Genomic DNA, 26,130 nt, shown 5'->3' on the forward strand with positions numbered 1-26,130 from the left:
TTCAGGGGCAGCTAGGTGGTGTAGTGGATAAAGCACCAGCCTTGGTGTCAGGAGTACCTGGGTTCAAATCTGGTCTCAGACATTTAATAATTACCTAGCTGTGTGGCCTTCGGCAAGCCACTTAACCCCATTTGCCTTGCAAAAACCTAAAAAAGAAAAAAAAGAAAAAAACATTTCATCAATTTAGCATAAAACTCGTTATTTTTATTATTCCAATAATATTATTTGCAAATTTAAAAAAATAAACTAGAACTTTTAGAAGTCTTCCCAGGAAACAAAATCTGAGACCAAACTGGTGAAAATAAATTGCAAAGATTTGGGGGATAGCAAGTGTGAGAGAGAAAAGAATAATAGACATTTAACAGTGTTTTGTTAAATTTCTTCCATTTTTAAATTTTATCTTTAACAATAGATATAGATAATATAGACATGGATGTATTTGATATCTATGCAGAGAACTAGCACTTTAGATAGTAAAATATAATTTCCAAACATGACTTAAGGAAATTTTTAGTGTTTATGACCTGAGACAAGTCATGTAATCCATCTCTTCCTCAGATTCGATATGGTTAAAAAGAGAGAAAGAAGAATACTTATTGTCCAGGTTGCTGGGAAAATCAAGTGAGATGATTTCTCTAAAGTGCTTTGCAAACTGTATAGCATTATACAAATGTTTATACACTTTATTAATAGTATTAATAACAAGATTAAACACCCCCTTTAAAACAAAGTCAGCTAGGTGGTTCAGTGGGTAGAGTACCAGTCCTGGTGTCAGGAAAACTTGAGATCAAATCTGATCTCAGATACTTGATACTTACTGTGTGACCTTGGGCAAGTCACTTAACCCTGAATGCCTTGCATCCAGGGCCATCTACAATCATCTTGATTCATATGGCCACTGAACCCAGATGGCTTCAGAGGAGAAAAGGATACTGTTGACTTAGCTTCCCCTCACTCAAATTCAATTCACTTGTTTGACTCCTCCCTGATGTCATGATCTTCTGTGAAAATGAAGTACAAATACTATCATCATCATCACAGCATCATCATTCATATGTATGTATGTATGCAATATGTATATGTGTGTTCATATGTTTATATATCAGATCATAGTTTCTTATATCATCATTTTTCTTTTTTATTTTTATATTATGTTTTTATTTACTAATAATAGTTGAGCTCACAATAAAAATGAAACAAGTATTTAAAAAGACTAGTATATGATTGATTTGATCATTGAGGAAAGTTCAAAAAAATTCTTTAAGTTCTGTATGTTGTAGAAACCAGCCCACTTGATGATAATGGTGATAGTTAAATTGTGTCAAGGTATCTTAAACTATCTTAATCTCATCAATTAGATATTCTTCATTGTTTCTGCAGCTTGTTATAGAGACAACAAAACTTTAAAAAGCAAGTAACAACTCAGTACATTATATTAGTGGAAAAGATACTTTCTGTATCTTTCAATCTTTCTATAATGAGATTTAGGAACCTGTTATTTCCTTTGAAAGGTGGTCTGTTTTTGCAAATGTCATACTGCAGATTAAATTGCAAGTCAATCACTTTTTAAAATTCATTTTATTTCATTATTTCCCACTTACATGAAAAAGTTTTTTTAAATGAACATTTATAATCAATTTTATATTTCAAATTCTCTTGTTCCCCACCTAATGATCCACCTCCTTGAGGAGGCAAGCAATTTTTGTATTAATTATGCATATGAAGTCAAGTAAAACATTTTTGTGTTAGTTATATTGTGAAAGAAAAAATAAAACTATAAAAGAGTCTAAACTGCATTCAGAGTTCATCAGTTCTCTGCACGTGGATAGCATTTTCATCATGATTTGGGGGGAATTATTTTGAAGTATCTATCTTTCATAGTTGATTATTCTTAAAATATTGCTGTTAGTATCAAAAATTTTCTGGTTTCATTCACTTCACTTTGCCTTTGTTCATATAAGTCTTCTCAATTTTTTTCTGAAACCATCATGCCTGCCATTTCTTATAGCAAAATAGTATTCCCTCACAATCAAATACCAGAATTTATTCAGTCGTTTCCAAATTGATGAACATCCCTAAGATTTCTAATTCTTTGCTAGCACAAAAAGCTGCTGTAAATATTGTTGTACAAATAGGTCCTTTGTCTTTTGTTTTATCTCTGTAGGGGTGTTATTTCTGAGTCAAAGGGCACACATAGTTTTATAGCATTTTTGGCACAAGTTCCAACTTGTTCTTCCAGAATGATTAGTTTAGTTTATGATTCCATCAATAATACATTAATGTTCCAATTATACCAAAACTCCTCAAGAATTTTTTTCATTTTCCATTTCTGTCATGACAGCCAATCTGATAGATGTGAGGTGGTATCTCAAAGTTGGTTAAATTTGCATTTCTCTAATCAGTGGTGATTGAAAGCATTTTTATCTGAGTTTTGCTTATTTGATTTTTTTTCCAGTAAACTGTGCCTTTTTATATTCTTTGATCATTTGTCAACAGAGGAATGGTGCTTATTTTTATAAACTAGGCTCCATTTCATATACATTTGAGGAATGAGGTCTTTATCAAAGAAACAGTAACTATTCTCCAGTTTCTTATGTTTTTTTTTTTATTCAGGGCAGCAAGGTGGTGCAGTTGATTGCGCACTAACCCTTGGAGTCAGGAGGACCTGAGTTCAAATATGACCTCAGACACTTACTAGCCATTTGCCCTTGGGCAAGTCACTTAACCCTGATTGCCTGGCATCCAGAGCTATCTCCAACTGTCCTGAGTCATCTCGCCCCTGGACACAGATGGTTCTGGAGGAGACAGTGAGAATGGTGACTTAACACAGTACCACCCTCATTCAGAATCCAGTTCACATGCTTGTCATGCATGGTATTACCTGCCTGATGTCATGGTCTTCTTTGAAAATGAAAGACAAGGGGCAGCTAGATGGTACAGTGGATAGAGCATCGGCCCTGGAGTCAGGAGGACCTGAGTTCAAATTTGACCTCAGACACTTATTAATTACCTAGCTGTATGGTGATATGTATGGGCAAGTCAAGTAACTCCATTGCCTTGCAAAAAAAAAGAAAATGAAAAACCAAAAAAAAAAACCATTTTTGCCTATTTACATTTTGTTTGTGCAACAGATTTTTAATTTCATTGAATTATGGAACAGATAATAAAATTGTTCTTCAGGGTCCCTGATCCTTTGGGTCCAGAAGGGATTCTTCCCCCAAAAGCATCTACTCCTGACTGAATATACTCATCTCCACCTTTGAACTGTGATCCACAGGTGGGCATAGACAATGGAATTTCCAAAGCTTTTCTTCTCAGGACTTCCTCTCTATTTTTGCTGTAAAGTATTCCTTTCTGCCTTCGAATTATGACCTAGAAGTGGATAGGCAATGGAAGTGCCACACATTAGATCCTACCCCCAATACTAACACATGAGTTACCCCGTAATCTCTTTCTGACTAATTTCTATGGAAAGGTCTTTTTACCATCTCTGACTTAAAAGCTCCCAAAGCTGCCCCTGCTTCATTGTCCACACCTAGTCCCACCACTGGTCTTTCATCCAAGTGTTTTTTGTGCTATCCTACACCTCTAAGTCACAGATCTCTCCTTCCAACCTCTTAACTTGTCTGGTTCTCAAACAGCATCTCTCTCTCTCTCTCTCTCTCTCTCTCTCTCTCTCTCTCTCTCTCTCTCTCTCTCTCTCTCTCTCTCTCTCCCCTCTCTCCTCTCTCCTCTCTCCTCTCTCCTCTCTCTCTCTCTCCTCTCTTTTGTTGACTCTGCCTCTCCAAGACTTTATTTATTTTCAAACTGTTTGATGGGGAATGGTGGGAAGAGCCATAATGAGTATTTTCTCTACTCTACCAATCTTGGCTCTCCCTCCAGAAATCTATACATCTCGTTTTCATAAAGTTTTAGATTATATATAGCATTTAAATCTATTTTAGAAGAGAAAAGCATAATCATAATATAAGGTGACTTCCTCAAGGTAATTAAGTTTTATATTTATATCCTAGAGGTGACCTAAAAGGCAAAAATGTTTAAAGAAACTTTTAAAAAATTATTTATTTATTTTCATTCATAGACACATGTATATTTTTAAGTTACAAAATTTCCTTCCACCCTCCCTTCCCACCCACCTCCCAGAGGCAAAAATTCAGGTTAGCTTTGTACATACATATTTTGATAAACATGTTTACAAATTAGTAATTTTTAGTATGAGGAATTAGGATTAAGGGAAAGAGAGATACTTAAGATATAAGTTTTATAAGATGTTCATCAGATTCAGAAGGGTTGTTTTGGGGTGTGCATGTTTTGTTTTGATTTTCTTCCTCTGGTTGGGAATAATATTGTCCATAGCCAATCAGGTACACTTGTCCAAGCTCTCTGGACTCCTAAGAGGAGCTGCTTCCATCGAGATTGTTCATCTCACAGTGTTGTTGATGTGTATATTTTTCTAATGGTTCTATTACTTTCACTCAGCATCAGATCCCGCAAGTCATTCCATGCTTCTCTGCAGTCCAACAATTTATGATTTCTTATGAACAATAGTATTCCATAGTATTTCTATACCATAACTTATGTAGTCCTTCTCCAACTGATGGGCAGCTCCTCAATTTCCAATTCTTTTCTGCTACAAAAAGAGCTGCTGTGAATATTTTGGAACATGTGGGACTTTTCTCTTTTTTTATGTTCTTCTAGATATAGACCTATAATTGGAATTGCTGGATCAATAGGTATGAACAGATTTATTACTATTTGGCCGTAGTTTCATATTGCTCTCCAGAAAGGTAATGGGACTTTTAACTAACATCTGAAATGAGATGATTGTCTTACCTTATTCAATTTTTAAAATTTAATTTTCCCAGTTGGCCAAAAAGAAAAATTCCCTTGTGGGTTCTGTGCATGTTCTATGAAATGTATCCATATTATACCTATTCTACATATTTTCATCTATTTGTCATAATTTATGGTATAAAATATAGCCAGCTTTCTAAGCCCTTTTCTATGTCATTCCTTCTGGAAACTCATTTTTCCTATCATTTTTGAATATTTAAGAGAATTTTATACTCAATATATAATTATAACTTTTTTTCATAAAGATGTAATGCTGTGATACATGTACAAATTCCCCTGTAACTAACCATTTGGAAAACATCAACCATCAGATGATCTGCTAAAATATTTGTCTTGAGTTTGGGAATTTGGCAGATCATTAACTTTATATAATAATTCATAAGAGCATTCTTGGACTGCTTTTCCACATCTGTTTGTGTGTGTCTGTGTGGTTTATTTTTTAAGATATAGTAATGGCCTATATATATATATTTATATATATATATATATATACACACACATATATATATATATATATGTATAATCAGATAGTTTCATTAATGTCTGCTAACTCATTTTAAACTATGGAAAAATATGATTTATATTTTTCATTCATTATAGTCTTTTCATGAGAGGAATGTAGTATAGAAACATGAGTAGAAAAGTTGTCTAAGTAGGAAGATCTGTATTCAAGTCCCACCACTGTCATGGAGTATTGAAAGACTCAGAACAGATTTCTTATCAGTTCAGGACTCTTTGCAACCCTCTAAGATGATGGGTTGTTCATGGATATGTCTATGTCTACATACATGCATATAATATATATTCATATTTAGGGAGTAGGGGAGAGAAAGAGTCATTGAGAAAGAGCAGGAAGGAGGGGGGTCTGATTTTGGAATTCTCTCTATATATCATATTTTCCTTGCTAAAAGGAACGTTTCTGAAGTTCTTCAAATATTCATCCAAGTAACATCAATCAATTCAACTCAGTAGAGGCTTAACTAAACATCTGATGATGACAGAAAGCCCTCTTCTGTGGCCCTCCTGCTCTCCAGAAGTTAACATTCTCCAGATTGACGGACTGGGAGGCATAAAATCTGTGAACTCAGCAATAAACTTAAAATTATTTGAGAAATGATAAAAGACTAACAATGATAACTAAATTTTCTATATTACCTTAATTAAATTACATTTAATTCTTATATTTCTATCTTATCTTTTATATGATATTAAGATTTGCTAAATGCTTAAAAATATCTCCTTTAGTGCTCAATCTCAACCATGAGCGGTAGTTCCACTTTACAGATAAGAAAAGTAAAGTAAACGCAAGCTTAGCATCCAGGATCACAGGAACTATGTCCATCTAGTTTTGAAATACACAATCTTGCTGGCTGGATGAGGAAAGCTTTCTGATGGAGGCAGCATCTAAACTGAAATTTAAAGGAGAATTGGACTCAGCCTCATAGATTAAGAAAGTAGGAACAGGAAACAACTTGTTCAAACTCATGGAGGCAATAGAAAGAATGTTAAATTTGGAAAATGTCTAAAAGTCAGTCCAGTTTGGATAGATATGGAATGCATAAAGCAGGATGGGGCTAATGTGAAATGTCTGGAAGGTAGCTTCAAACCAGATTGTGGGTGATTTTAAATGTTGCTCTGCAGAGTGTGGATTTTATCTTAGCAGTAACAGGAAACCACCAAAGATTTTTACATGTGTGTTAGGATGATTATTTTGGCAGCTGTACATGGGATGGGTTGGAAAGCTTAGAAACTGGAATACTGTAGGTCAGAGTTTGTATGAGCCTAACCAAAGGGAGGGTAGATGAGTAAACAAATCAGAGGGCAAATAAATGTAGGATCTTTAGAGGTGGGGAGAATAAGATATAAATTCAGGTTGGATCCAGGTTGTGGGACAGAATAAAGATTGAAAGGTGACTAAGAACTTGTGAGACCAGGATGGTGGTGATGAGCTCAAAAGAAATAGAGATATTTAAAGGAGGGTGAATTGAAATCTGTAGGGAAGGTGGCGAATTCTCTTTTAAACATATTATCTGAGCTGACAGGTGGTGCAGTAGATAGAGCTCTGGCTCTGGAGTCAGGAAGCCTTGAGTTCAAAATTCGGTCTCAAACACTTAATAATTACTCAACTGTATGAATTTGGACAAATCATTTAACCCCATTGCCTTTAATACATGAAAAAATTAAATACATATACTAGGTTGTGGTATATCAGTGAACTATAATAGTGTTTTAAATCAATGTCTTTTGGAATTACATTGGAAAAGAATACACCCCTTTGGAGCAATTTATATATCAATTTATATAAGAGGAATAAGTTTTAATATGCAAATATGATTATATTCTGCAAACTAAAGACAGGAATCAACTTATTGTAACAAAAGTTTGAATTATAGAAAGTAATATTCATTTTAAAACTTTAAAAATATTAGTTTTTGTTTTGTGTGCCCCCCCTTAGTTCTAGTCAAAGCCAGTGTCCACCTGTAGGTTATTTAGGGAATTTGATTCATCTTTCTGTTGCCAAGCTTTAATCCAGTAAATCTAATTTGTCTTCCCCATGCCACAGAATTTTTATTCCTGAAAGTCATATTAAAGGCTGATTCAGGAAACCAATTCTCTTGAGCCAGTAACTTAAAGATTCTAATTCATTAATTGAAATAGATACCTCAACTTTAGGTTTCCTATATTTGTATTTCTATATACTTTCTATGTGTTTTAGAAATGTTTGCTTATAACCAAAAAAAATTCTCTCAGAGCTGCCTTCAATTAATATCATATATGCTCACCACTGTGTTCCCACAAACGGCTGAGTGGTCTGGGTAGAATTTGAACATTTTGTTATTTTTCAGCTATTTTCAATTTTGTCTGACTCTTTGTGACCCAATTTGAGGTTTTCTTGGCAAAGAGATTTGAGTGGTTTGCCATTTCCTTTTCCAGGCTATTTTACATATGAGGAAACTGAGGCAAATTGAGTTAAATCACTTGCTCATTGTCACACAGATAATAAGTATCTGAGGTCTACAGGTTCAAGGCTCTATCCACTGTACCACCTAGCTGCTTATCTGGAGATTTTTAAGACAGATGAATCTATGCTTTACCAGTTTTCCCAAGACACAATTGGAGAAATTTCACACTGGTAGTCCTGGGCTCTTAATTAAGATAATACCCGGGCAGCTAAGTGGCACAGTGGATAGCGCACTGGCCCTGGAGTCAGGAGGACCTGATTTCAAATCCAGACTCAAACACTAAATAATCTAACTGTGTGACCTTGGGCACATAACTTAACCCCCTTGCCCTGCAAAAAACAAAACAAAACAAAAAAAGCTGATACCAAAAGTTTCTGTAGTTGGCGTAGCGAAATCTTTCAAACTGTTTACAGGTAATCCATCTAGGATAAAATTTTCTTCTGCTAATCGATTTGTTGATGGATGGAAACCTGCATTCCCTGCTTTGTGGTGCTCTAAAGGAAAATCCTGGAGATATAGAGATGGGGATGTCTTTGAACTGTATTGTTTTATTACATTTTATTTATAGAATTCCTTGTCACTAGCTGTCTTGTACAGAGTACGTGAGACCTCTGAGATATGCAGTTAAGCTCCCTAACTTCCCATCACACTGACATAATCTCTAATATTTCTGACCTGATACAAACAAAATCATTCCTGCCTGACTTAACTTTGGATTATAAACTGATTATGATTTGTTCAGTTGTTTCAATCAAGTCCCACTCTTCATGACTGAATTTTGGAGGTTTTTTGGCACAGATTCTGGAATAGTTTATCATTCTAATTATAAATCCACTGATAAGCAATAAATACTTAGAACAACTTCTTTAGTAAATGATGAGTGTCTTCAACTTACTATATAGTTCTATGTTCTCATCACCTGATTTCTTTTTAGTGATTTGGGATTCTAGGAATAGATCTGGAGAAGAAATATTTGTACCCATTCAGTACAGATGGTCTTTACTTTTCTCATATCCTGAACCCCCTGGGGTAGCCTGGGGAATCTTATGGAACCCTTTTAAGAATGGCTTGAAAGGGATAAAATCAACCACACAACGATTGTAAAAGAAATAAAAAATTATGAAATGAATTTATCAAAACATAAGAACATTTGATCCTAGTAAGTGTAGTCTCTTCATCCCCCCCCCCTAATGAGGAACTGAAGGCTGTAAATGACTTGACAATGTAACACAGGTTTTAGGTATCTGTAGATGAGCTATGACTCTGTTGCTAAATCTCCAAAGCCAGTGGTTTTCCAAAGCTCCTGATAGGAACAAAGTGTGGATTTCTGCTTTTTTAATTGGGTCTCTTTGTGAGTTTCACTGACACAAAAAATTCATCACCTAATCCTCATGGCATGGCCATTCATTGCAGCAACGTCATTCTCATGCCCCCTTTATCAAGGAGCTCCAAATTTGAAATATCTTGCTGAACCATGGAACAGAAAATCATGATTCTCCACTGAGTTGGCATGCTTCTAGAGTTCAGCAAGTAAAATGTAGGTGCTTTGGAAGAAGACTTTCTATTTGGTCCACCACTTTCCCTCCCCAGATTCATTTCCCTCACAGTTACCATCTTTCCATCTTTCAAAAAGGTTTTGATTGTTTTTGTTGTTTTTACTTCCCAAGAAAGAAGTGAGTAAAAGCATATTTGTTAGATGCCTTGCTATGTGTGTGTGTTTGTGTTTGGCTCCATGTTAAGTGTTCAAAGGAAGATGAGAAGCAAGAAACACTTGAAAGGAAAATGTCAAATTAAATAAATTGAACCTTTTGATAAATTAAAACTTGAAAAGCTCTGTTGCTCCCTGATTGGACATTCTTTCCATGAGGATGAATTGTAAAAACCTTTATACTTATTAGGTGGATTTTATAAATTTTATAAATATGTGGTCACCTGGGGGTTGATCATTATCTCAATGATTAATGTTTCTGAAAATAGCTAAGATTTTTTTAATAACAGATGTTGTCAAGTCCTTTGGAGTGTGGGTAGACTTTGCATTCTTGCAGAGAATATTATTTTAATATTTTGTTTTTCCAATTATACAAAGTATATTTTTCCAATCATTTTTGCAAGGTATTAAGTTTTACAATTTTTCTTCCTTCTTCACTTCCCCTCTTCCCTCCCCCTGACAGAAAGCAGTCTGATATATTCTCTACATTTATAATCAGCATATACATTTTAAGAACCTAGGATCACCTGCACACCACAATGAAATACCAGAAAAATCCTTCAGGGGAGAAAATAAAATATATAGGTCAGAATTTGAGTGGCTAATATGGCAAAGTATTGGGGAGGGGGGGAATCCCCTACTATCAACATTAATCCCATGTAAATATTCATTACTTCTACTTGTTCAACACAGAAGAATAGAACTGAACAGACCAACTTTAATGGTCCCTCTTGGGAGAGAAGCATGGGGTCTAGTCTTTTCTGCTAACAATTTGACTGTATCTCATTCCACTTGAGATAAATTATATTCACTCATACCATGATACAACATCTATGGCAAAGGAGTAAGTAGAGAGAATAAATTAATGAATTAATAGGTGAACTTCTAATAAAATATATGGGGGAGAAATTTGCAAAGCAGCAACATTAAGGTGCCTTTAGAACCTAAATATGGAAAAGCACACTAGGATGAACATATCTTTGTAGGTGCCTTGAGTTTGAAAATTAAGTGTATGTAGGACTTTAATTTTGTCACAAACTTGATATAAGTCATAGCCATATTTATTTGAATGTTAATGTGTAGGATCACCTAGGTAGTGCACTGGATAGAGAACCAGTCCTGGAGTCAGGACCTGAGTTCAAATAAGGCCTCAGACATTTAATAATTGCCTAGCTGTGTGACCTGGGGCAAGTCACTTAACCCTGCTGCCTTAAACAAATATTTTTAAAAATTTAAAAAGTTAATGGGTTGGAGAAAATATCAATGAAATATGATAATCTTTATCCACAAAGTGCTTGCATTCTTCCAAGTGGAAAAACCAAGATAGAAGCATCAAAGAATTTGAAGAATTACTAAGAAGTAAAAACATCAGGTGCTCTAGGTTAAGATGAGAACATAACTGTGCTTAAGTGATAGGGAGTGGCTTTTTGGAAGAAGTGGCATTTTGCTGAAGCAAGTTATGATCTGGGGAAGAAAAAAAATGACATGTCAGGCCTAGAAAAATCATGTGAGATTACAGTTATTATGCTTTTTATATCCTGAAGAGATATGAATGCATAGGATCTTGCCAATTTACTGCTAGTTATGAATTCCTGAATCACTAAGTGGTTTTGTCCACATAATCTATCAGTTTCATTTATTACAGATCTAAATTTCCAAAAATGAGATCATTATAATATTATAATATGAAATATTTAGTGAAAATGTACCTATGTTCATTTTCAGAGAATAGGGGAACTTAATATGCAAACATGGGAATATCACCTCATTTTCCATAAGTAAGACTTAAATAAATCTCAAAAACCAGACTCAAAGCATGGTTTTAATGAGTGTCATTGCAAAAATGGGTTCATCTAGAGAGTGACCAACCACTCTCAAAAACTCTAAGTAATTCTAGACTTTTCAAGTTACTTTTCCTTTGGAAAAAAACTCTTCCAAAATGCTTAAGTGGGAAAATTTGAAAATAGGTGATTTATCCTTCCTCTTTTTCCCCTTCTTTTTTCCTATTCTCTTCTCTGTCCTCTATCTCTTTCCCATGGACTATAATTTGACCTTCATATGAAGATGCTCCAGTGGATTTGATCGACATCGACAGGACTGGGTGGACAGTGGTTGCCCTGAAGAGGTAAGTAAGATCCCTTAATAGCACAAACCCATAGGTCTTGGGGATGTATTGTTTTATAGGGCATAGTGAACTTTAATGAAGTGAACCACTAAATATAAGACTTTTTCCTCCTTAAGCTTTAGTTCATAAGTTAAAGTTCAGTAGATTTCATGAAAAATAATATTGATCATTGCTAACCTATGCCATATAAAAGAAAATGATTGTTCGTGACTTCTAGGCATAAAATTTCTGCCTCCTTTTTTGAAGATAATCAATTAATAAATATCTATTAAACACCTACTTGGTGCCAGATACTGTAGTAAGAACTTGGAATGAGAAAAAAGGCAAGAGATAATCCTTGACTTCAAGGAATTAATAATCTAATAGAAAAGAACAGATGTAAATAAATTTATGCAAAGCAAATTATATACAGGATATAAAGGAAGTAATTGACAGATGGGATGCATTAGAATTAAAAGACATTGGGAAAGGCTCCCTGTAAAATAAAAGATTTCTGTTGGGATTTAAAGGAATCTAGGGAAGTAGCTCTGGAGAGCACTCCAGTCATGACGTTTATGAAAGTGACTCTTCCAGTAGCGAAATGATCTCATAGCTATCCTGCTGTGACTTAAAGAAAATAATTCCGTATTTTTACATTTTCCAACAAATCTTAAAGAAGAAATGGTAAACAAAACTTGTGACTGTCATTAAAAACGTCCAGATTCCTTTATTCATTGTTGACAGATATCCAAAAATCAAAAATAAAATATGCTGAAAGGTCAGTGAATGGAAGCAGTAAAAAAGTAAAATAAATCTTTCCCAGGGGAGGTAATAAAAAGGCAGTATAATCATAAAAGTCTGTAGCAATAAATGTCTGAGAAAGCCATTAAACTCTAAGGATCATATTGTTGTCCCTTCTTCAGTCAAATTAGGTCTAAAATTGTATAGTCTGGTTTCAGTAGTGAATCTACTTTCCCAACTTCTCTTTTTCAAAGGAACAATTATTTCTTCTCTGTATTATTCTTGCTAATGAAGATAGCAACAGGGAAAAAAATAATATAATAACTCATAAACATACACATAATGCATGTATCCATCTAAATTAAAGTACTATAGATGAACTAGTATCTATAGCAGTCATTAGTTACATTTTTTTGCCCTTGTTTTATTTCATATTTTTGTGAATAAAATATATAAATATGGTCCTATTAAAATCATATTCTTTGTATTTTGACCTTAGAAACTTGCCTATCTATTTTCTTGGGTTCTATATTCAAACAATTTTTTTACAATTAAAACATTTTTTCTGATAAAAAAGTTCACTTAATTCTGATTTTATTTTTTTGTCTTTGTCATCAGTCCAAAGAGAAGATGTGTGATGACATGGAACCAAGTGAAACATCTTCCCAGACAACCACAACCCTAAAATCAACAACTACACAATTCAAAGTTTTAACTACCACCAGAAGGATAACTTCACCACAACTACCAACCAGTCTCCCCACAGAAGGTGGTAAACAACTGATTTTTTTTTACATCATAATAAGATATTTCAGTGTTTCTTTGGAATGCAAAAAAAAAGATATTAGGAGACTGGAATGTCTTCTAGCTTCCTTTTTTCTGTCTTTAAGACTTAGTTGGGACATTTTTATTTAAGTCTATTGAACCATTCCTTTAGCCATCATACAACAACTTATTATCTTTTCCTAGAAATGAACCATAAAATAAAAAAAAAAATTCCAAAATTCTCTAGGATTATGACAGGACTTGCTATTTATATGATAAAGTGGGTTTCTCAAATACTCAACAAGTCTATATTTGGGGGGAAAAGAATCTAAAGCAATCTAAATCTAATATTTGAACATAATTATTGTTAGCAATAAATCAAAAGGATTACTCTATTTCACACTTATTATATATTGTGGGTATACTCTTCTGCAATTTGCTAAAAAGTATGGTGATACTTGAGTGATAATGTGGAAGAAAAAGAAAGATGACTCCAAGAATGTCCTTCCCTATACCTTTACCTTTAGAATAATTAAAATCTTCTTGTTTGAATATGATTTTAAATTTAGATTCTACCTTATTTCTCTTCATTGAGCTCCAACTGAGCATGAAAATAATTAGAGGAAAGAGAGTGGTTACGTAATTATGAAATATATGTATGCCTTTTTCTTAGGCCAAGCTATATGTTGCTATATGTATACTGACAGTCCAGAAAACTTAAATTCCTCCTGTCATTCATATCATGGTGTTAAAAAAAAGTTAATAGGTTACTAAGTTAACAGTTACTCAGAGCAAGAGGAGAATGAATTTAGTTCCATAAGAAAAAGATCAGGAATACTTTTTTAAGAGTTTCTTTGTCAAACATTCCAGTGTTCAAAGGCTTTAGTCAGATGATCCACAGGGGACAAATTTGCCATCTAAATTAAGGTGACCTTTTCTGCCAAGATTTTAAGAAATAAAAAAAGCCTTAGTTAAATAGTAAAGTGTTGCCACTGATAGGAGTTGTAAGGTGTTTGAAGAAATCATTTCTTTATAAATCATGGAGTAGTGGAAAGATCACTGGATTTGAAAGTGAACTTGGATTCAAATCCCAGAAATTAATGTCATTACTTTCCTTTAGTAGATCATTAACATTCATTAATTTGAAATAAATAGAATGTTGGCTTCGCCTGATACATACCTGTGTAGTTCTGGGCAACTCATCTCACCTCTCTGAGGTGTTTGTTTTTTTGTTTTTTTATCTATGAAATCAAAATGTGGATTCCATGGCTTCTTAGGCATATTCCATTATGCCAAGATCATTATAGCAATGCAAATTACTAATGTGAATAAACATTATCAGTCCTAAAGGATGTAAAATTGGTGTGAACTCACTAAATCTTATACCTGGAAGGAAGTTTGAAAGGCATTTATTCCAGCCTTTTTGTGTCTTACAAATTAGTAAGCCAAATCTGGAAGAAGTGAAGTGATTTGTTCAATAATACACAGTTAAATTGAACTAATAACAAAATGGCAATAACAACAACAATGCTATTCTAACTCTCTCAGCACACTCTTCTTTTAACATTCTATCCACGTCATGTTTGCTGAATTATATAATATATTAAGTATATTAAAATCTTTGTCTTGAGATTTTTGATCTGATTATTTTGAGGCACAACCTCCAAGATGGCCACTACATCATGTTGTCACCTGTTTGGGCTAGCCTCAGTGAATTGGAAAGTGACTTTTCAATAAAATCATGAATTTTAAGCATGTTACACCTAAGTCAGACATACAATGATCTGGCTAATGAGATATATGATATGATTAAGGGAAGTTTCCTGTTGTAATAACTTTGAATTTCTTTTCCAGATGATACCAAGATAGCTCTACATTTAAGAGATAATGGAGGTAGGAACTGATACTTTTCTTCAAAAGCAATGTTAATAGATAATTTAACTATACACACTAATCACTTTCATTCATCTTCATCAGGAAATTGAAAAGGTATTGCAAAATGCAGACCACAGTTTTGTTTTGTTTTTCATTCTCTACAACTTTGTTTCAGAGACTTAACCTTGCAGTGGGCAGGTAAGCTGAAATGTTCTATCAAGGTAGATGAACTCGAACCTCTATACTCTTCCATAACTATTTAAGATGAAAAACACACACTATGAAATCAAATATTCAGTTGTTGTTTGAACCGGAAAATAATGATGTGAATGATTTTTCACTGAGCTGGTCAGATGTCATACTTCTTCAGACAGAGTTTTAAATACATTTAAGTATAGAGTTATCTAGAACACAGTCTTTTGGAGCCCCATATCCCTTTCTCTGAGGTAAAAATCCTACACATGAAAGAATTAATTAAGTAGAGTGATGCAACATTTTCCATGATGTATTTTAGTCTCACATGTGTCAGAACTTCAAACTCTGAGCAAAAAAAAAAATGTTTTTTTACACAAAGAAAAAAAGTATGAAAGAAAAAGAACTTAGGGATGTTTATTTTTATTAGACTCACTTTTTATATTATGTAATATTATTTTGAAGGTAATTTGCATGTAATTTTGGAAGTAGGGTGGATCAATATTATAGTATAACATAGACGTGCTTATTCAACTTGGGAAGGGGTTCTTCTCGTTACACCATTATCTGTTAAATGAATAGACTCACACTGGATCATGAGTCTAGACAAGGTTTTATTTTTATAGTCCAAGTTGATTTCCTGTTCTGAAATTCTCTGTCTCTTTTGGTCAAGAAAACTGTTATCAGTTGATTGATAGATAAACTGAAAGAGAAACTTGTCATCAAAGAGAGAAAATTCCATTTGCAATAATTATTTCTTTAACATAAAAGACAGGTTAATAAAATTTCAATTGCTTTCTTCTAAGCTTTAGATTTACATTAGTTTTTCTGGAAAAGGAAAAAGTTTATCTAATCTACATCATAAGCTTTATAATGATGTATGTCATTTTTCTATTCATTTATTGCATTTTTGATGAAGGTGTGCTATTTGGTTGAAACATAGTAATGGATGGATAAAATTCTGGTTAGAGAAAAATAGAATCATAGGTTTGAAAGAACCCTTATGATTGGTTTATTCAACTTATTTCTTGAGCATTTTTTTTTGGTTTACAAAGCACTTTCTTCACTACAACCCCATCTTGCATAAATTAAAGGGTGGGAAATGTAATCTTAGCTTCCAAAAAATGTCAGCCTGATTCTCAACTCTTGCCTTTTCCTTAGCCATCATATCCAGTCACAGGAAGTCATAATGCTTCCTCTTCAAATTGTCTCATGTTAATATTGTATTCACTCCCATTAGTAAGCAGTCATTTATGCCACTTTGGGATTCTATACACTGTCTTCTATGCTCTACCTCAACCCCATGACTCCCAGTACTATAGCTACTAATAAAACTCCATCATTTTTCAGAAATCTTTCTCTTACTTGATTGGCAAAGCTCAAGTGTCACAGCTTCCATCCAGATGTTTCTCTTTTCCTCAGTTAAAAGTGGATCCTACCTGTTCTACTCATTTTATCCTACTTTGTTTGCTCCTGCCTTTAAAATTATATTCCAGAACCTTACAAATATACAATGTATAGTATAACATCTATTCCCTATAAATGATGTTCTATTCACAATTCATTTTGAGTTAAAATTTTGTCTTGCCTACATCACAGGTCAAGAAAGAACTCTACATTAAAATTCAAATCTAAGAGCACCAAAGTAGTTCAGAAATGTAACTCAGCTCATATATATTTGACCTATATATATTACATTTCTAATTATCATAATAGATTAAAAATCAACTTGAAAAAATTTTCTATAAAAATTAAAATTATTCACTATATAAAAATAATAGAATGAAATATGTTTGAGCCATTCATATTTAGTTCCTGATAAAGTTTCCCTCCAAGAAATTACTTAACCAGTTTCATGAGGAACTATCATCTTCATTATCATTATAATTTTCATTACCAACAAATTGTTTTGATTTTTATATGATAAGCAAAATCCTTTGGTTTTTCAGACCCTGTCTAAAGGTTTCCATAACTAATGATAAAAATTTTCCATTATAGATCTGCAGATATACTCTTCTCTGTGAAGAAGAGAGGATAAATATGAAAAGTATGGCTACTAAATAATGCAATCAGGGGCCTTGCAGATCCAACAAACCCTAAATAAAAATAACAAATGGCCCTCCATTTCAAACAGCCATGCAGACTTTAACCATTTTTCCAAGGATAGTAGGGGAGTAAAAATGAAAAATAGAGCAAAAGGTGCTGCGAATCACAGTTTTGCTCTGTCTGAATGGGGACATATTTATCCATTTCTAATGAATGAATACACAATCACGGTAACTAAACGCCATCAAATATGAATCCTCACGACAGATGAAACCAAAAGATAAAATGAAGTTGTATTAAATTGAATGATAACCCCTCAGAAGGACAAGCAAAGAAGTTGATGGAGATGCCAGTCACATTTTCTTAAAGGGATTGTGATGAGCATCACCAAAAGACAAAGATAACTAGCTTAGGTGAGAACTTCTGCTGTACAGATATACACATATTAATATATTTATATGTAGAAAGAAGAGGGAGAATAGTGTATAAATTTTCAAATTGCCAACTTTTCACTAGAAACTTAGTGACTTACAGGAGTGGTTAAGAAATTTGTTATATGAATAAAATATATTATTATTACATTATGAGAAGTAATAAATATCTTAAGTACAAGGGACATGAAGAATTTATATTACTTAATACAAAATAAAAAAACAAAACCAAGAAAAAAATACATATATATATATATATAGACAATAACTGTATGAACAGAAAGAATACCATCATATGGTTTCAACTGAATGAAGTAAATGTATAATGTTCAAAGCTATGTTTCTAAGAAATCATATCTCCTCTTATCATGGCAAAGATGTGGAACTAGGTAGGCCAAACTTTGAATACAAAGTTAGGAAAAATTAGTATATTTATTAGTTTTGTTGAACAACAATTTTTCATTTATACTCTTTTTTAAAAAAAATCAAATTGCTGCTTGAGCAGGGAAAGGAAAGGGATATATTGAGAAATGTAACTCATACAGGGACACAAGCTATCAAGAGAAGAAGACTACAAGCACAAATTGTCAGATTGTAGACTACTTAGTGTCAAAACTAACTCAACAAATTGGGGGGAGATGGTTAAAGATGAGTAGATATTATGTACACAACAGTACTCATCTAACCTAATTAAACAAGGTGTTTTAACACTATTAATTTGGGACTGATTAGCACTATTTCTTAGGGAAATTTGTATAATAGTTACTGCAATGAGAAAACCTAAATAGCCAAGAAGTTGCCTTAGTGACCAAAACACTTCATTTTAATCAAGACGTCAGTCAAAGGAAATAGTAGCTTACAGGATAGACTCATTTGTAGAATATCGTGTGAGCGAAATGATGGGCAGCATCTCTTAACAAAACCGAAAAAGAGCACTAGAGGAAGCAACTAGGGAAAGCCTCATAAAAGCCCGAATTCAGTCACGTTATTCCAAGGGATTTGTAGGCAAATCTACAGAGAAGATAACAAGTGCAGAAAAAATTAAATGAATAAAAGAAGTGCCTATTGTATAAAGGCATACTGATTCAAGTCCTGGGGATACACAGAAAAGTGATGTAGTTCCAAATCTCGAGGACCAAATCTAGTAGTCAATTAGTACTGTTTCTACAGAGATCTAGTCTCCCACTGATGACAGTAAAAAACCCCAGAATATTTAAATTACCCTCATCAGTACATTCTGTGCTATATGGGAGAAAAGTTTCTAGTGAACAACAAAAAATTAAGTCAGGGCAAAAAGGTGAAGAAATTCAAATGAGGGTAGCCCAGTTATACAGACACTGAGGGAGATTCTTTTTACTGTCTTTAAAAAGAAAATATCAACAAAACAGAGAAGATCATATTTTCTCCAGTTTGTAGTTGAAATCGTCTCACTGCAAAGGGCAGCCATTTGGTGGGATGGATAAGAGCACTGGCATTGGAATCAGGAGGATGGGAGTTCAAATCCAGCCTCTGACACTGACTAACTGTGTGACCTTGGACATGTTACTTAACCCTGATTGTCCCACACCCAGGACCATCTCCAGTTGTCCTGCTTCTTATCTGGCCACTGTGACTCTGGAGGAGAAGATGATCCTGGTGACTTTGCCAAGCCCCCTCCTCCCTACTCAAACCCAATTCACATGCTTGTCATGGCTTCACCTCCCTGATGTTGTGGTCTTCTTGAAAATGAAGGACAAACTATGGGTGCAGCTAGGTGGCACAGTGTATAGAGCAACAGCCCTGGAGTCAGGAGGACCTGAGTTCAAATCTAGTTTCAGACACTTAATAATTTCCTAGCTGATTGAGTGAGCAATTCACTTAACCCCATTGCTTTAAATAAATAATTTTTTTAAAAAAGAAATTGCCTTACTACAATGGAAAGTCTTAACAGTGGGAGGATAGAAAAAAATTACATAGGTATGAATAATGTGAGATTCATATTATATCAGTGAAAACTCTTATTCATTGAAGTATAGAACTAAAACCCTGAAATACAGAAAGTTATTGAGAGTAGAAAATAAAAATAACATAACCTGAGCGTGTAACATAGTCTCTCCTAATAAAATGTTAACTTCTTGAAGGCAAAAACTGTTCCAATTTTATGTTTATTTCTCTAATGCCTAATAAAGTGTCTGGTGTATATAATAGGTTCTTATTAATTATTGCAGTACATAAAATTCACTTAATACACATTTTTAATTGAAGATATTCAAATCAATTATAAATAATGGAGAAAGTGCTGGGTATATAGGCAGATATTTATTCTAAACTCTACAAAAGCAGATTTCAGTATTTTCAAATTAAAGCTAGATGGGGTTATGGCTAGAAGTACCCAAATGGAAAAATAGTTTAAGAAAGAAGGAAGGGGGCAGATATGTAGTGCAGTGAATAGAGCACTGGTGCTGGAGTTAGGAAGACCTGAGTTCAAATGTGACCTCACACTCTTAATAATTGCTTAGCTGTGTGACCTTGGACAATTCATTTAGCCCCATTGCCTTGCCCCACCCAAAAAAAAAACCAAAGAAGAAGAAGGAAGGATTTCAAAAATTAAGAATGAGACAATAGGTCAACTAGCATTCATTAATGGCTGACTATATATGAAGTGCTGTGTCAAACATCAAGGATAGAAAGAAAAGCAAAGGATGCTGCCTGTTCTCAAGGGGCTCGGAGCCATGGGTGTTCCAGATGAAGGCAGAGAAGATACGTTCTCTGTATCTCCGTCCCCCAAGATTTCACATGCATGCTTTGTATGCATTAAGTCCTTAGTAAAGATTTTTACTTGCTTTTGGACTGATTGAAAATGACCTTTCTTCATATAGACATCCCCATTGACCAAAGATTTAAAAGGAAGATCCTAGGATATAGAAGGAGAGGTATATCATTTTACAAATATTAGAATTTTACAGGTTGCTATGAGTTCAAAACCAGCAAAGTAATAGGTAAGGAGTGAGAGCTTATGTCTCACACTTAAGACTTTGCCATTTTGGTGAATTGAAGCAGAAAGAGAAGTAGCCAGAGAAATTTTCCACGAATGGAATCATTTGATTTCAGGAACAGAATCAATGACTGATGCAATTATTGCTTCGCCTGCCTATAGCTTTTCATTTATGATTGACAAGAAGCACTAGGTTGGAAAGCTTTCTCATTCACTCTTATTATCTCCTTTGGTCACTTTCAAAAACTCTGGGATGATGCATTGATTTTTTTTTTCTTTTGGCTTTTTTTGAAAGGCCTTAAATGACTTTTCCAAGGTCATGAGCTAGGCAATTATTAAGTATCTGAGGACAGATTTGAACTCATGTCCTCCTGATTTCAGGGCTGTTGCTCTATCTACTTACCCCTGCTGCATTGGATTTTAAAATAATTCTTCATTTAAGTTCAGAAAATATCTCTGAAGCTACAGATCTGATCATTGGTTCCAAAGATTTATCCATTTATTGACAGATCTTGGTGTCTAAATCATAAGAATATAGTCTTTATCTTTTGGAAATGAGAGTCTACAAAATAATGATTCAAAAACTTTTATTTTCAAAAATGAGGCAATTGTTCATCTATGATACATTTCAAGATGTGGCACTCAAGATTTTGTAAAATTACAAGAAAAGAATTTTATATAAATTCTGAATTTCTTTGCCATCTGGAACTTTGAAGGCTGATTGCTTGCTGAATTAATTTTAAGTAAATTAAAATTCAAAATGAAGTTCTATCTTCAAAGCAAATTATTCCTCCCCTTTCAGGTTCCTTTTTCAAAAGAAAAAAAATAATTATACTAGCAAATGTGTCAAGTACTGATTCTGGAGTCAGAGGACCCAAGTTTGAATTTGACTTTGTCATTCACATTTATGACCTTGGAAAGGACATTTGACTTTAGTTTCTACAGTTACAAAATGAGTAGGTTGAACTAGAAAAATATTTAAGCCCCTTTTCAGCTCAAAATCTATGATCCTATTTCCCATACTCTTAATTGATTTTTTAAAAAGTATCATAGTACAGAATTTATAACCATAAAATTTCTGTTATATTACTGAGCATTGTCATAAGTAATGATTTCTTGCATCACAAAAGCAATTTGCCAGTACTAGCTAGATCAATATTTTATTCAAGTTTTCTAATCAAAGTTCCTTCAAATTTTTCCCCTTTCAAAAATATGGAATTATTTTAACTATTCTGGGATAGTTAGCAAGGCCTTTATAAATGTCTATTCCTTTACCTTGATAATGATGATGATTATAAGATGTTCCTAATTTTTCCTTTTCATGAAATTGGGCCCATTTAAAAAAAAAAACACCTTATTTTCAATCTAGTACAACAGAATAATAAAATAGATTTTTAATCAGAAGATGAGTTCAAATTCTAGTTCCTTCATATTTCTGAGGCAGTTCCCCCCCTCAAATTGAAGGGCTGATCCCTTTTCAGTTCTAAATCAGTACTAGGTTTAACAATTAAGTGAGGACTGAACTGAATAGTTTTGTAACTGCTCTGGCTTAGGGGTTGCTTTTTATACTGCGTGCTCTGGTTCAGTGGTTGCTTTGATAATTTTCTAGAATTAATACTTTATACAAAAAGAGAATCAAATTAATAATTTTGCCAACAATTAAGCTGAGGATTGTTTATTTCTGAGAGTTATTTACAGTAATGTTTTTGAAAAGAGAAAAGTAGTACAGATAAATTGGTTTCACTTGAGAAGTGAAGCTATTTATGCCCTATTATATCTAAGAATTCTTTAAGATTTAATTTTTTATGATCCTGTTCAATTTCATTTGATAAAATTGCACTAGAATTTAATAAATTCCACAAAAATATTGCTCTTCTGAATACATTCCAATTCATTTGTGACCTACCTAAAATACGGGGCAGTGATGATTCTGAGCCTGGTATCAGGAAGACTCTTCTTCCTGAATTCAAATTTGGCCTCAGGGACTACTTAGTTTTGTAACCCTAGGCAAGTCATAACCCTATTCTCAGTTTCATCCACTGTAAAATGAACTGGAGAAAGAAATGATAAACCACTCTTGTTTCTTTGCCAAGAATCTCCAAATTGGGTTACAAAGAGTTGAACACAAAGGAACACACAACCACCTAAAACAAGTACTACTTAGAGGTTCACTAAGTATTCCAAAATTTCAGATGCAGCTCCTTAGAGTGGAGTACAATGAAAATATCACCTTCCTACCCTATATGGTATTTCTCTTTTAATATAACTTGATATTACAATATATTTTTGACATCATTTCATATTAGGCTTGCAACCTATAACCCCAGTTTCTCAACTCTTGTTTTCAAACAGACTGATACCTAGATATTCATTTTGAATGTTTTCAGCAATAGGGGCAAGGCTCTTAATTTATTTCTATTACCTTTCATCATATGACATTTTCCCCCAATATTCTAGCCTATCTGGAACTCCCAGAAACTCACTCTACCATGCAATATTTTAATTATCTCTGATAACTTTGTATTAGCTGTCTTTAGAGATAATCAGATGGTACAGTGGATGAAATGCCAAGCTTGGACTCAGTAAAAACTGAGTTCAAATTTAGCCTCAGTCATGTCTTAGCTGTGTGACCTTGGATAAGTCACTTGACTTCTGTTTGTCTAACTTTCCTGGACTGTAAACTGAGAATATGAATAGCATCTACATTACTTAAGTTCTTGTGAGCATCAAATAGCATACTATTTCTAAAGTGCTTAGGACACTGTCACTTGGTATGTGCTTTAGAAATTCTTATGTCATTCCTGTCATCTGCAATTTGGATAAATACACGTATCATCATTGTCTTTATCACATTGTTGAAACTGTTAAACAGAAGAAGGCTAAGTATGGGAGCCTTCAGGAGAAGCCTACTTTCAAATTAATGTGACCATTAATGACTATTTTGTGTATTATATCATGCAATCATTCCCAAAACTTCTTTTTTTAAGAAAGATTTTATTTATTTTGAGTTTTACAATTACCCTAACCCACTCCTGCCTCCCTCCCCCCACCCTCCGCAGAAGGCACTCCGTCAGTCTCCACATTGGTTCCATGTTATACACCGATCCCAGTTAAACGTGATGACAGAGAAATCATATCCTTAAGGAATAAAAATAAAGTATGAGATAGTAAAATTACATCATGATATAACTTTTTTTAAACCTAATTTGATAATAGTTTTCAGCCTTTGTTCAAAGTCCATAATTCTTTCTTTCCATAGAGATGGTATTCCCCTTTACAGATAGCCCAAAATTGTCCCTGGTTGTTGCACTGAAGGGATGAGCAAGTCCATCAAGGCTGACCTGCCTCATTTTTTTTTTAGTTTTTGCAAGGCAGATGGAGCTAAGTGGCTTGCCCAAGGCCACAGGGCCAGGCAATTATTAAGTGTCTGAGGCCGGACCTGTACCCAGGTACCCCCGACTCCAAGGCCGGTGCCCCATCCACTACGCCACCTAGCCGCCCCTCTGCCTCATTTCTTAATCCCAACAAATATGCTTATGTCTTCTCTATCTTTTAAAAAATCCTTACTTGTTTTTTCCATTCCTGCTGTCAATTTATGTTCTGTTTCTCTTTGTCTTTTGTAGTTGAACTTTCCCCAAAGATCATCTACAGTGGATTCCTACAATATTCTCTCCTCTCTTTCTTCTTAACTCTTTACGAATCTGGTTTATGACTTTATCACTCCATTGAAACTGCTTTCTCCAAAGTTATATCTTAGTTGCAAATTTGGAGCCTTTTTTTCAATTATCATTCTCCTGACTCCCATTCTCTCTGATCACTCTTTCTCTGTCTTCTTTGCTGCATCCTCCCTTAGCTCATGCCTTATAATCTTAAATATCCTTCAGGTTTCTTTCCTGGGACCTTTTTGCTTCTCCCTTTATACCACATCACAGTTTGATCTCATCATTTTTCATGGATATAATTAAGCATCTATATGCTGACAAGTCTCAAATCTACATTTTTTTGCCCCCAATTTCTCTGCTGATCTCCACTCTTGCAACTCCAACTGCCCTTCTGAAACCTTGACCTGAATGTCCAGTAGACATCTTAAGTTCAATATATCCAAAACAGACCTCATCATCTTGACCCCTAAATTCCCCACCCCCCCCAACCCAATGCCTTCCTTTGTATTGTAAAGGGCAAGAATTCCCTCCCAAACCCTTTCAATCTAGGATTAATCTTGAGTTTTTCTCTCTATCTCTTACTCAATTATTTAAACTGTTGACAAAATCTGCGAGTTTTAGCTTTGCAACTACTCTTGAATATTCCCCTTCTCCCCTCTGACACTTCCAAAACTCTAATGCAAGTTTTTATCATCCTCATCCTTTGATGACTGCAATAGTCTGCTGGTGGATCTGCCTGCCTCAAGTTCTCCCCACACCAATACAATCTCCAATCAGCCACTAAAGTGATTTTTCTAAAACAGGGGCAGCTATGTGGTGCAGTGGAAAGAGCACTGGCCCTGGAGCCCGGAAGACCAGAGTCCAAATCCGGCCTCAGACGCCCGCAACCACATAGCTGTGTGGCCTTGGGCAAGTCACCCAATCCCCATTGCCTTGCACAAACCAAAAAAAAGAAAAAACCCATATATCTTATCATGTCAACCTTATTCACTTCAATAAACTCCAATGGCTTTCATTTACCTTCAGCATCAAATACCTTTATCTTTATAATCTTCTTACACCTTACTCCCTAAAATATACTCTTCAATCCAGTGATATCTATCTCCTGGCTGTTACACATACAAGATACCCCCATCTCTAAGTTCCATTTTCTCTGTCTTTCTTCCATGTCTGGAATGCTCTTCCTCCTCTGTTCTGAATACTAGACACCCTGGCTTCCTTTAAGTTTCAACTGAAGTCCTACCTTCTATAGGAAGTTTTCCCTAACACCTCTTAGTTTCCTTATTTTAATTCTCTTAATTAGCTCCTGTTTATTCTGTTTATAGCTTGCCTTCTTTGTTTGCATGGTGTTTCACCCATTAGATTGTAAGCTTCTATAAAAATGTTTATTGAATTGAATTGAATTTCTGAAAATTCTGAAAGAACTTCTATGCATTGAGGTGAGATGAACACAGTGAGAATCAATTTTAAAGTAAAATTGATATTATAAAGATAATCAACTTTGAAAGAGTTAATAACTCTGAGCAACACTACCAATCACGATCCCAAGGATTCATGAGGAAACATTCTATCTACCTTCAGCAAGATGGACTCCTGAGTATAGAATGAAATATTTTATTTCCTTTCTTCTCAAGTTGAGAGTAAATGAAAGACCTCAATCCTGCAATGAGTTAGGAGTATATCTATCCCATGCATGGATTCTTCTGATATTCTTGGTGGATGAAACCACTTTGTTCTAATGGCCATGAAGGCACCTGTAACAGACACTGTGTGAAGAATTAGATTGTGGTCCGACATCAAAGTTGCCAAGGTCAT

General features: G+C 34.2%; 1 protein-coding gene across 1 annotated transcript in view; it reads left to right on the plus strand.

Annotated features, from left to right (window-relative positions):
* The window catches only part of PLXDC2 (plexin domain containing 2), a 498,104-nt gene that overhangs the window by 428,700 nt on the left and 43,274 nt on the right, over window positions 1–26,130 (plus strand). The window contains 3 exon segments of the mRNA XM_074192955.1: window positions 11,590–11,650; window positions 12,989–13,139; window positions 14,990–15,028. Of these exon segments, the coding sequence (XP_074049056.1) occupies window positions 11,590–11,650; window positions 12,989–13,139; window positions 14,990–15,028 (251 nt within the window).

This window comes from Macrotis lagotis, chromosome 7 (assembly GCF_037893015.1).
Source record: "Macrotis lagotis isolate mMagLag1 chromosome 7, bilby.v1.9.chrom.fasta, whole genome shotgun sequence".
NCBI classification, from domain to species: Eukaryota; Metazoa; Chordata; class Mammalia; order Peramelemorphia; family Peramelidae; genus Macrotis; species Macrotis lagotis.